The sequence below is a fragment of the Simochromis diagramma genome, unplaced genomic scaffold, assembly GCF_900408965.1.
Source record: "Simochromis diagramma unplaced genomic scaffold, fSimDia1.1 OVJJ01000426.1, whole genome shotgun sequence".
NCBI classification, from domain to species: Eukaryota; Metazoa; Chordata; class Actinopteri; order Cichliformes; family Cichlidae; genus Simochromis; species Simochromis diagramma.
In genome coordinates, this window is record NW_024387170.1 from 2,034,068 (window position 1) to 2,047,350 (window position 13,283).

At 39.8% G+C, this 13,283-nt stretch overlaps 1 protein-coding gene across 3 annotated transcripts; it reads left to right on the forward strand.

Moving 5' to 3' along the window:
• The first annotated feature begins 226 nt into the window (after positions 1–226).
• Positions 227–9,327, forward strand: lamtor3 (late endosomal/lysosomal adaptor, MAPK and MTOR activator 3). Of its 3 annotated transcripts, none has more exons than XM_040049162.1 (7): positions 227–289; positions 458–550; positions 2,584–2,618; positions 2,717–2,775; positions 4,228–4,361; positions 4,852–4,915; positions 8,981–9,327. In XM_040049162.1, the coding sequence occupies exons 2-7, from the start codon at positions 542–544 to the stop codon at positions 9,052–9,054; spliced, it is 375 nt and encodes a 124-aa protein (XP_039905096.1). In that variant the 5' UTR covers positions 227–289; positions 458–541; the 3' UTR covers positions 9,055–9,327. The 3 variants fall into 3 exon arrangements, with proteins under 3 accessions (XP_039905096.1, XP_039905098.1, XP_039905097.1); XM_040049164.1 differs by having other exon boundaries at positions 506–550; XM_040049163.1 differs by having other exon boundaries at positions 272–290; positions 467–550.
• The last annotated feature ends 3,956 nt before the right edge of the window (positions 9,328–13,283 follow it).

Sequence of the window (13,283 nt, forward strand, 5' to 3'; positions counted from 1 at the left end):
TATGAGTAATGTGCAGTTTACATCATATACAAAAAACACCAATAGAGAATAGGCAAAAGGCAACCGATCCAAGCTCAGTAAAGTGAAAGGTGATCAATGTACTACAAAAAGAGAAGAAAGTGATTTTTGAGCACCTTTCATGTCTATACCAGTTGGTGGCGCTAATGCACCACTTTGTGGTTTGCCAGCCACCAAAAATCAAGAAGAAGAAGTAATCACGTGATTATGTTTTTTTAATCTGCCTTTCCAGATCCCGAGGGTTATGTTTTTGTTTTAAAGTCGTTCAAAGGTTTGTCATTTCGTTTGAGATTTTAATGTGTATTTCCAATTTGCCTGTTTAGTTATTTTTATTATTTGTTTTTAGTTTAATAAGGAGATGTTAACTCGCGCATTTATATTATCGCTGTATTATCTGGGAAACCGCTCATATGGCTGTGTGTTTTATTTGACATAAAAGAATGTGAAGTTCCGACGACGTACTCAGTGTGAACAACTATCATTACAGTCATCTCCCTGCAGTCTCGATACCTCGATAGCTGCCATGGCCGATGTAAGTATGAGACGTCTGTCATTCTTCTTGAGTTCCCGTCTCCAAAATGGAGAAGCAGGAAAAAACGTATCGCTGATAATTCCTATTAAAAAAGGGACACGTGAAGTAGTGTTCGAGATTAAAAGCGCTCTCAAAAGTAAGCACTTATTTACTTGTTTATTTTATTTTGATCTCTTTATTTTTGGGCGTGTCGGAGATTAATGAAGCGGCTTCATGTGCCCTTATCATGATGTCGAGGCGACCACTGCGGAGTGTATTTCGGTTTGTTGCGCTGCCTCCGGAGCTGGGTGGAAAGCATAAGTGTACGATTGTTTGTTTTTTAATTGACGTTCCAGCACAGAAACTCGGAGACGTGCAGATATACAGAGAAAGAGAGATGTTGGAAGAGTGTTTTTTTTAAAAAAAACAAGAAGAACTCTTCCGGCTTCCGGTTTTGACCTCTTCCCTTCCTGTATCAGCGCTTATGTGGCGATTGTCTGAGCGGCGACGCCTATCGTTCAGGAGAATATGCAGTGCTGCCATAACAGCAGGTATTAATACAAGGCAGTTTCGCAGTGCTGAAATATGCAAGTCCGTACTTCGCAAGTTCACATGCAAGTCTGGATTTCGCAAGACCCGGGAGGAAGCTAGACCAGGAAGAAAACGCAAATTTTATTTCAAAATATTATACATGTATGCACAGCTCACGCTGCTTATTGAACAGAAACAAACGTGTCCGATGTCAGAATGCTTTTATTTTTATTTTAATAGACACTCAAAAGTTAAAATAGACAGCTAGTGTTTGGAAGAGAATTGAAAAAATATATTAAAAAAAACAAAACATAATTTGATCATCACTGGTGCAATCTTCAGGATCTTCACGTATCAACATGCTGTTTCTGCTCCCAGTGGGATTAAAATATTTATAATGTTAGATTTAATTCAGAGTCAGCTGTTAAAATAAAAACAGCACATTTTCACATCCAGGGATAAGGACTGGTGAAATATTCAGTTCAGTATACTGACAGCTCTCCAAGTAAGACTTTGAAATAAAACGACCCAGTTATGAAGATTAACTTATATTCTCGGCCAAACCGATTTGCTCAGGAACAAATAAAACACTGTAATAAGTTTTGGAAATGATGTGCGTCCTCACCAGCTGTAGTGAACCTTGACTACAGCTGGTGAGGACGAAAATGAAATGACAGACGAAAATGTCAGAGCAAAAATGACATTTGGAAAAATGTCAGAGCACTTTTGCAAATATGTGATGTCTTGATAAATCGAGCGATATTTGAAGTTTACGCATCTACATCCTGAAAATATTGTAAGAGTTAATTTTGTTCCACAGAAATGGTAACATCTCAAACGTTACGTACACTTCTAGCAACTTTCCTCCACCATTGCTGCTTATAAGTTTCGAACAAACAGAATTCTGGGATACTTGGCTTCACCAAGTCCAGATAAGTCACCGGACACACGAGTGACCAGGCTGCAGTGTACGCGCTGTAATGCTCGCTTTGCTCACTGCTGCACCCATGGTTCGCAGAAACTTGTATTTATACCAGTCATTACTGTGCAGGAAGCCACTGCAGTATTCTAGACAATAGGCGTCGCCGCCCAGACAGTATCACCAGATAAGGTGGTCAAGACTTTGTCAAGTGTGCTTTTTTTTCCCACAGACTCAAGTTTTCAATCTCCCTCTGTATATCTGTGTGTCTCTGCAGTGGCCTCAGCGCCAAGATACAAATATTGAAAGGTCATAACCAGCTGATGCCCCGCAAAAATTGTGTCACAGCTGACATCAAAATCACAGTGCGACACCAGCGATGTGTCAACTATAATAGCACTGTCACACAGACTAGCTGTAACACATACTTGTTGTACGCTGCCTCCATCTGACAACAGAGCTCACTGCAGCCAGCTGGGCTGTCCCTGGAGTGGAGCGGACAGCAAACGTGCTCCCTCTACTGGACGATGAAGTATGGTTTGTTAGCTCTGACCAACTATCTAACCTTTTTTTTTTTTTTTTATAAATGTAAAATTATTTGCAGGATTTGAAGAGATATCTTTACAAACAGTTGCAAAGGTGCGTATCATTAAAGTAACAAAATCTTCAATGTTACAGTCGACACTATCAGGATGTTCAGTGTTTAATGAGGAAGTTTTGTTGTTTGTCTCCTTCAGCATTGAAGGTCTTCATGCTATTGTGGTCACTGATAGGGATGGTGTCCCGGTTATTAAAGGTAAGAAACATTCTGAATGGCTGGTTATTGCTGGTCTCACTGCTGTCATGTGGAAAACTGTAAAATCCATGAGAGCAAAAGTAACAGAAGAGAAACTTGGTAGTAGAATTAAAGTGTATTTGAATAGAGCCTAAAACCAGTTTTCACATTGGCCTGATAGGAGTAGCTGCTCCTGAAGGTGGAAGTCAGCCAGGCGGGAAGTCCACGAGCTATCAGTTAGTCTGTGAATCGCTCAGACTCGCATACTATTGCACAGAACATCAGAGCAGAGAGCACACTTGACTTACTTTGTTTGGCATAAGATGTTTTTTCTTTAAAAAAAAAAAAAGGATTTTTGTATTTTACTAAATATATTAAGGTGTTTTATAGTAATTTAGAGAAAAATGTAACCAGTTGCTCTTTAGTGGAGAAAAAAGCAAATAAGTTGCATCATAAATATACTGAATTATGCAGGTTTGGGCAGTATTTGAAATAGGGCTGCCACGATTACGTCGACTATCAAAATTGTCGACGACTGATTTAATAGTCGACGCGTCGTTTGAAGCTTTGTAAGATCCCAAAAGACGCAGGAATAAGTAGCAGGATTTAAGAGTGTAATAACGGACTGAAACAGAAGATGGCAGCACTGCATGTACAAGGATGCCAGCTGCCTTTAAACCCCGAAGAAGAAGCTGTGTCCCAGAATTCATAGCGCGGCCCATCGCGGCCCTGCTCAGTTTCCAACAATGGCGGCAGCTAGTTAGTTTTAATATTGCTCTTATTATTCTTTCTGGGTCACAAAATAAACGTTTAACATGTTTTCAGGCGAGAATGTAGCTGTGTAAACCTCAAATATCTGCTCAGTTTATCAAGACACCACATATTTTCAAAAGCGCTCCGACGTTTTCGGAGACGTCTGTTACCCACTCGCTCGATAGCTAGCCGGGGGCTAGGCTCACTAGAGCCGGTGAAAACAGCGGTCTCCCGGCAAATCGTTTTCAAACCCATCGCCGTCTTTCGCTACTCAGGTTAAACATGATATGTAAGGTACTTAGATAACTTAAAAATGTTGTTGTTTGGCTTTTTTCAGTGTTTTATTTGTTCCTGAGTAAATCGGTTTGGCAGATGGCTGAGTTTATTAAACTCAACTGAAACAATCTGCAAATTTTATTAAAATTTAATAAAGTATCATCTTGTCTTTATTTTTAGTTAGCGCATACCTTAAACACTTAAAGCTGTAAGCTAATGATAGTTATATAAGAGCAGATGCATGCTTGTGCAATAAGCTGTAGTTTTACGTTGAATGGATACATGATCTGACTAGTCGACTAATCGCAAAAATAATCGCCGAATAGTCGACTATCAAAATAATCGTTTGTGGCAGCCCTAATTTGAAACAAATGTCAGCAGACATTCCTTATGTGGAGAGTGTTTTATCCCTACATCCCTGACATCGTTGCTGTATCCTTGCAGTTGCCAACGACAATGCCCCAGTTCATGCTTTGAGACCTGGCTTCCTGTCTACGTTTGCTCTGGCCACTGATCAGGGCAGCAAACTGGGCCTTTCTAAGAACAAGAGCATCATCTGCTATTATAACGCCTACCAGGTCAGACCCCTTCTTTCCACCAATCAGTAGTTTGGTATATTTGTCATACCATAGTCTAGCTCCAAAAATGTCATATATTCTATATTTGTTACACAGAAAGTGAAATATTTCAAGCCTTTATTTTATTTTTCACCATTGTTAAATTATTATATTAAGTTATTGCTATAATGAAAGCAAACAGCATATTCATTTATACGCACAGTACCTGTTTTAGGGTCCTTTGCCCCAAATTACTGCATCAGTGTGGCATACAAGCATAAGGTCAGGTTGTTTTGATGATGGTCTTCAGCTCTTCTGCATGTCAGAAGTGGAGGGGCTAAAATTTTAGATATGAATTTCAAGCCCTGACCTCTACCCAAGTTTAATGTCATTATTTCAGTTTGTTCTAAGGTCAGGATGAGTATGGATTGACCAACTCAGGTTTGGTAAAGTATATCTAGTTTATTTAACTTTTTTTTAATATAACATTTAATGTTTCTGGATTGAACAGATTGTGCAGTTCAATCGGCTACCACTGGTCATCAGCTTCATTGCCGGCAACACTGCCAACACAGGTAAAGTTTGAGCCAGCGTTCAGCAGAGTGTCATGCCATTTAGATGTCATATGAAGAGTCAGTAGTTGTCAATATAAAATCAGCATTACAAGTGAAATTTAACCAAATCACAGGATATTCGATTCTATTTAGACTCAGACTGTCAGAAATATTATAATTCTGATCATTTACCAGGATATATATATATATATATATATATATATATATATATATATATATTTATTTATTTATTAGGGGTGCAACGATACACAAAATTCACGGTTTGGTTCGATACTTTGGTGTCACGGTTCGATATTTTTTCGATACAAAAAAATGTTCATGCCTTTTTAATTTGTCATTTATTAAAATTATAAATATATATTTTAACTCAAAAGTACAGTTTTTTAAATTTAACCCTAACCCTTGTGGGTGTTTTTTATTTTGACAGCGAATGCGCACCTGCGGACCACTTATGTGCAGCCCTGGTTATTTAGCTCGTCATATTGCAGCCACAGAAATTCTTTTGTCCATGAAACCATAAAGCTGCACTTTCTTTTTGCCTTATAGTCTGATTTGTCATAACTTCTCCGTTTTGTGGTAAGCTTTTCTTTGGCTGTCACTTCTTCACCCTGACCTGTCTTATTTGGCTCAGCAGAACTAAAATATATATCTGTCTGTGAAGGTTCTCAGTCATCCAGGTCATCGTAGTCAAATATATATCCTGCTGCTTTTACACACACACACACACATAACGGTCAGCGATTCTCTGCGCGATCAACCTCTCACATGTTTAAGCTTGCTGCGGGAGATTTCTCTTGTCATGTTTGCATAGTAAGCTAACGATTGATAAGATGATGTCAGAGGAATTGGTGCACAAATTATCATCACTCACAGATCAGTGCTGTCGCTCTCTATACACAGTTCGCGTGATTGCAAAGTGAAAGCAAAAAAACAAGTGCAAATTCAAACGCGATTTCAATATGTCACATATTGACAGTGGCTCACCGATGCCAATGACATAATTACCCAGCTACATTTCTGAAAGAATGCAAAAGCATTGACATATATTTTTCCTTCCTACAATAGCCCGACGGGCAGGGAAGAGATAGATTTTGGTAGCCCGACTGAAAAAATCGCTAGCTCCAGGAAGTCGGGCTAGCGATATTGCGAGCCCTGTATCTGATTGAGGAATCACTCATCTTTGGAAAAGAGAGTTTATTACAGAGAAATGGCTCTTTCCAAAATAAAAGCTATACTATCCGCTTGTTCTGGGCTATATTCTCAGCAGCATAAGGAGAGTCATGTGCTAACAGCTGTCTAAATGACTCGGCTAAAGTTAGTAGCATGCTTGTTGTTTTTGTCTTTGCACTAGGATGATGTCGGCGTAAATGTGCAGTCATATTCGTTGTGTTCCCACTAGTGCTTTCAGGTTAATCTCGTTGAAATGACCTTAACGCCACAACACGGCAAATCTTCGTTAACGAGCTACCGCCGATCGCCCCATGCATGGGGCTAGACGGCCAACACGTTAACGAGCTAACTGCGCTAACACACTAGTTCCCACCCATGTAATTGAGCATTGCGTGGCACATCCAACATACTGTTTTACTTTAGTCCATGACTCGCTTACCTTCAGGGTCATACGTCACATGAAAACCAAAATAATTCCAAACGCCAGATCTGAATGAGGGTGGGGGAGGTTCAATTTGCCATGTTGCCAGGAGAGCTTAACTTCTGTCTTGCTAGCTTGCCCTGCACTCTTCCTTCTGACGATGCTGTCTGTGTTGAGCGCTCAGTGGATCTGCGCTCGACAGTGCAGCCTAGGCGGAGTAGTCGAACGCAGATTCACTGAGCGCTCAACACAGACAGCATCGTCAGAAGGAAAGTTGATAAAATAAATTACAAATTTTGTATTGTTCGATACATATGCGTACCGAACCGAAAGCACTGTATCGAACGGTTCAATATCGATACGAATATCGTTGCACCCCAAATATATATATATATATATATATATATATATACAGCAAGACAGAAGCTAAGCTGTTGCAACATGGCAAATTGAACCTCCCCCACCCTCATTCAGATCTGGCCTTTGGAACTATTTTGGTTTTCATGTGACGTATGACCCTGAAGGTAAGCGCGTCATGGACTAAAGTAAAACAGTATGTTGGATGTGCCACGCAATGCTCAATTACAGTGGTGGGAACTAGTGCGTTAGCGCAGTTAGCTTGTTAACGTGTTGGCCGTCCAGCCCCACGCACGGGGCGATCCGCGGTAGCTCGTTAACGGAGATTTGCCGTGTTGTGGCGTTAACGTCATTTCAGATTAACGCAGACAGCACTAGTGGGAACACAACGAATATGACTGCACATTTACGCCGACATCATCCTAGTGCAAAGACAAGTGGAAGCAGACAAAAACAACAAGCACGCATGCTACAAACTTTACCCGAGTCATTTAGACAGCCGTTAGCACATGATTCTCCTTATGGGGACCTGATATGTTTAATATGCTGCTGAGAATATGGCCCAGAAGAAGCGTATAGTATAGCTTTTATTTTGGAAAGAGACATTTCTCTGTAATAAACTCTCTTTTCCAAAGATGAGTGATTCCTCAATCAGATTAATTTTTTTATTACTTTGTTGTTTCAGCAACATTAAATTTAAAAACTGTACTTTTGAGTTAAAATATATATTTATAATTTTAATAAATGACAGATTAAAAAAGCATGAAAAATTTTTTTTGTATCGAAAAAATATTGAACCGTGACACCAAAGTATCGAACCGAACCATGAATTTTGTGTATCGTTGCACCCCTAATATCTATGTGTGTGTGTGTGTGTGTGTGTGTGTGTGTGTACTGCACAGTTACAGCCGTCAGCTGCGTAGAAAAAGATCCTGGTCTAGAAAGTAATATTAAATAAATTCTAACAACAGCTTATCGAGCTTAAACGTGCTGCTGTTGTTCAGCTGCTGGTTTCCTCTTTCTGGTGCAAAATGGGCCAAAAACAAAGAAGAGAGACGGACTCACGACAGAAAAGCCGATCAGCTGATCATTGATCAGTTTCACGATTGAAGTAGCAGCAGGAGAGAGAGAGAAGAGGCAGTCGCTCCATATATCGGTTGTTAAGCTTAACGCTGGAATGCTTTACAAACATTCAGAGATGAACTTACACACTTGCTTTACTTCTCTCTGGGATCACTTCCTCGGAGATGAAATGCTGGTTTGGTAGCGAGGCTCCAAATACACACAGCCGCTCTATCACGTGAGCACACTGCTCCAACGTGCTACGGTTATGAGCCGAGTTACACCGTGTCGCCAGTTTTGTGAGGTGCTTTTTTAATATTTAATGGATCGGATTACACTTTTTATTTTTTTATTTTTTTATTTTTTTATTTCTCATTTACACACACACACACACACACACACACACACACACACACACACACACACACACACACACACACACACACACACACACAGACAGTACCTGAGGATAAACTACAGAAAAACATGAAGATTTGGGAAGTGGTGTAGTAGTTAGTAGATGCCCAATGAGCAAATGTGACCGAAATGATGGAGTTTGAGATGCTGTGACAAACGTGACACTTGCAAGATTATCTGTGAAGAGAACGGGCCTGGTGGTAGGGTTGGGCGATATGTAAACATTTTCCAACTGACAATCGTCAATCCAAATATTGACGATGGGCGATATATTCACGCATGCGCAGACTTTTTGATGGGCGGCGCAATGTAATCATGCACGGACTGATTTGCGCGTTTACAACACAGAAGTCCAAACATGGACAAAGTAATTTCCCCCCAAAATTAGGGCTGCGAGCTTTAATGTGGTCATCGCGATTAACACGATTAAAATTTTGAACGCGCTCAACCCGTCTGGAGCGCAGAATGAACAAACGTTGGACAAACTGCAGACGTAGCATTTGGGCGCACTCTGAGGAATGATAATAAACCTCATAAATATTATGTGTTTGTACTCACTGTGTGTTGTGAGTTCTTCTCCTTACATGTATGTCATATTTGTTGAGTCACAGTACAACACTGTCCTTGTGTGTCCTCAGGTCTGATAATGAGCCTGGAGAAAGAGCTGGCTTCACTAATAGAGGAGCTGAGGCAGGTGGTGGAAGTGACTTAAAGCTGTGACATATCAGCTGCACAGTCACATGATCTGCATCACATCCTGCTCACTTTCATGCTCTCAGTGCTTTTGCATTCATGTCTTTAACAGATCTAACTAAATATAAGACCTGTGCATATCTTGCTGTGTTTTCTGTACACCTTTGTGCCATTAATGGATATTTCTTGTAGAATTTCTTGTCTGATTAAATCTGTAATTATAAGCATTTAAAAATGTTGTTTTTGGTTGGATGGGGGAATTGCCAATAAAAATAATACAACTAAGGTTAAATTTTACTTGTATTTTATTTTATTACTTATTGGAATTTAACTTTTTTTTTTTCTTTTTTTTTTTTTGGGAGGGTCTTGCTTTAAGCATTTCATCATATTAGTCATGTACTGCTGTAACAGTGCTGTATGTATGAAGGGAAAATGATTCCGAGAATATTTAGATGTGATTTATATAATTTGAAAATGTAAATATGGTATTTAAAAAATATTAACCAGTATTTTTAGAGATAACAAGTTAACATTTAATTAACAGATTCAGGTTTACATTTTCATTGAAATGATGTTCGTCTGCCACTTTTTTGCTGAGATTGTTGTCCAAGTCTCTGGAACTCAAGTGTTCAAACGGTAAAAATTTGTTAAAAGGTATCATTACGAAGGAGCTTATGGAGAAAAAAATGGTAAAAACAATTGGATGTACAAAAAAGTGTGGATGAATAAGAACCATAAAAGATTATTCCAAACAGTCCTGACCTGCCACAATATGAAACAGGAAAGTACCGCAGTGTAATCCATTTATTTCAACAAAGTAACTGTATTCTAAATACCACCTTTTTAAACGGTAACTGTAACAGAATACAGTTACTCATATTTTGTATTTTAAATACGTAACGGCGGTACATGTACTCCGTTACTCCCAGACACTGGTCATGTGCATATGGTCTTTTCAAGCTCAGACAGCTGGTTTATTGTTTAGGTCTTAGAAGTTCTAATTTGCTTTTTTTTGAGTTTGTTCAGTTTCCCAGTGACCTGTTGAATGACTTAAGTGTAGGGAGACTGGAATTTCTAAATGTCTTTCCTGTATCTGTATGTGGGGCATCCAAGTTTTCTTTTTAAAAATAACCTTGCTTTAGATAAATGACCTTGCTTCAGCTCTTTTTCCTTATCAGAACTCCATAAAGTCATCCTCTGAGATGAAACCGATGTTTCTGGAGATCCAGTAATGGGAACCTTAGGAGAATACATTTGACTAATGATAAAACTTAAACTTCTTCTTGTGATCTCTATGGCTACGTTCACACTGCAGGCGAAAACGCATCAAATCCGACTTTTTTGACCCTGCGCGACCCATATCTGATCATGGTCTGACAGTGTGAACGGCACAAATCCAATATTTTCAAATCTGATCTGGTTCACTTTCGTATGTGGTACTGAATCCGATACATATCTGATGTTTTAGAAAGCGACTGCTGTTTGAATGGTCATGTCGCATTAAATCCGTCTTTGACACAAGACAGACGCCAATTATCAGCGCCCGGGAAGACACCGTGAACGCTTCCTGGCCATCCAGTGTAGATGTTAGTGAAACTGTTGGGAAGACAACGTTGGAGAAACGTGAACATTTTATTTGTACTGTATAATCTGCAGATTCTGACAGAAATGTGCAACTATCCTTTGAAGCACCGCTCCTCGCTAAAACAGCAATGAGGATCATTATTAGGCCATATGTAAATAACAAAATAACTTTATAACTTAAAGCAAAATTGGGAAACGTAAAGTCCGAAACAAGTCTTTATATTAAGGCCAGCAGTCAAACAATACTGTTTGGTCTTTGTCTAAACAGAGCGCGTTGTGTGGGAAGTCTTCTTTTGCGCATGCGGGCCGCTTTGAGGGTTCACACTAGAGGACGTTTGCTGTCACATTTTATTTGTAGTGTAAACAAGCAGACAAAAAAATCGGAATCGAGCATTAAGATTAAATAAAATCAAACCTATATCCATAGGTGGGATGTGTTTAAAAAAAGATCTTACTCATAGAGAAGAGCAGAATATTTAAAAACTAATATTTGGAAGGATTTTGCTGGGAACAGGCTGCTGGCATTTTGGCTGAGGGCTGTGATGTATCAGTGGGAACAGAATGTGAGGGTTGAAGGCAAATGGAATCGGTGGGTAAGGAGCTGCTTGCAGGGAGTGGACTGAACTGGATCTTCATGGACCTCATTATAACTGTGATGTGAAAGACTTAGGATAAAAAACTGTCATGCTGGTGTAACAGTGTTTATGTTGTGTGTGATTACACTTGCCATGTTAACACGTGTATTTGTGTATTGTGATGTTTATTGGCTCAATGGCACCCTCTCTCATAAACGGTGCATAAATGCCACTAGCAGCGTTAAAACATTGCCAGGTTACGAGGGCGAGCCTGAGGTGGGCTTTAGATCACAGCACTGTGCATGATCAATAGACATCTGTATTTGTGTGGCCACAACATGGAGCATATGACCACTATAAATTGTCTGAGAAGAGAAGAAGAGAACTGTTGCAAATGTGAAGTGCTAAAATAGTCACATAATAGTATTGTACACTGGCTAGCTTAGCTAGCAAGCTGTGCTACTAGAACATGTTAATCCTTTTGTAGTGTCCTGTGTTTGAGCCACCTGTAACGAGCCAACCTGCCTGACCAGCACTTATGCCGTTCTCATCCAGATAATAAACAGATTCACTAAAGGATAAGAAAGTCTCATGGTAAATGGCCTGCATTTGTATAGCGCACTGACAGAGGCGAGGCTGCCGGACACTGGCGCCACCGGGCCCTCTGACCACCACCAGTAGGCAAACATGGGGTTAGTATCTTGCCCAGGGATATTTGGCATACAGTCAGGAGGCAGCCTGGGATCAAACCACCGACCTTCTGATTAGTGGCTGACCTGCTCTGACACCTGAGCTACAGCCACCCCAATGCATCTTTTACTACACAACGCAAAGTCAAGTTAATTTTTAGACCAGTTAGTTACAGCAAAGTGTAATTAAGTTTTGTTACACTGGTGCCGTGAGCCTTGATTCTGAACCCAGTGAGAGGACCCTGAAGTGTTGGAGGCGTCGACTGTTGTCTGGAGAGGCTGTGCAGCGGGAGTTTCTCAGGTTGCTTGTCTCTTTGTTTCAATACTACTCCACAGACTGTGCAGGTTAAATAAAGTTTCACAGTCCTGGGGTGGTGCCAGGGCGCTGTGCCTCCTTTCGTCACAAGGTGGCAGCGTCCCCTGACACGTGGCTGATTTTATAGTCAAAGTATTTTTTTATTTCATCTGTTTTCAGTTTAGATATTATTGGGTGGTGATCTTGCATAATGCCTATTAACAGCAGTTCAGTGATACTTGCCCTTGAAACTAGTTTCTACAAACTAGAGCTGCCGATTACACTGGCTCTGTTAATATCATATATACACTGGAAGTGTTTGCATCATCTGTAATGTACAGCCTACTGGAGTTAACTTGTGTGACTGGTAAAATAGTAAAATATAAAATGCTAATCATTTACAGATTTTCTGTTATTTAGAACATAAACATCATATCTGCACCAAAGATTATTGGAAACATTTAAATATGTTATATTTCTGTGTACTTTACACATTTAGGCGTTTGTTCGCAGGTAACAGGAAGCACACATGGCCAAGTTAGAACCACAGAGATATCTGCTGGAAACCTCCATGACAGCAGCAACGGCAGGCAGTATGGACAAACATAACATTACTGTTATCTACATCCCCCTTTTCTTTCTTTTTTTTTTCTTTTAGTTTTGGACCTCTTAGGCAAACCCAAATCAAACAACACCACTATTATGGAAGAACTTATCAGGTTATGGATTACACAAAAATAAAGGTTCATACGTCGAATGAAATTCATGGTAATCATTGTCATAAATGCAACAAATATGCAACAACATAATGGGAGAGAAAACACATTTCAAAACAGAAAATACAGCATCAGTGTGCTTTTAACCCAGGTATTTACTATTTGGTTTAGACACTACCAGATCTGGTTCGGTGGAAGTTGTCATCAGAGCGTACTTGGCATTTTTTAGGTGTGTTCATTTTACCCTGCGTTTTTCTGTCCTTGATCACTTGTTCGGACTGTTTTGTGCCACGTTGTGGTGGGTCGAGTTGAACTTGAATCGTTTCATGTTTGTGCTTTATCGGGTTCAGTTTCATCCACTTGTGGAATTGTGTTCAGTTCATTTTGTG

Excerpts from the sequence above, each read along its gene's own strand:
- lamtor3 (XM_040049162.1), top strand. Across the intron at positions 2,619-2,716 it reads CTTTACAAACAGTTGCAAAG|CATTGAAGGTCTTCATGCTA; the intron begins GTGCGTATCATT and ends TGTCTCCTTCAG. Across the intron at positions 2,776-4,227 it reads TGGTGTCCCGGTTATTAAAG|TTGCCAACGACAATGCCCCA; the intron begins GTAAGAAACATT and ends GTATCCTTGCAG.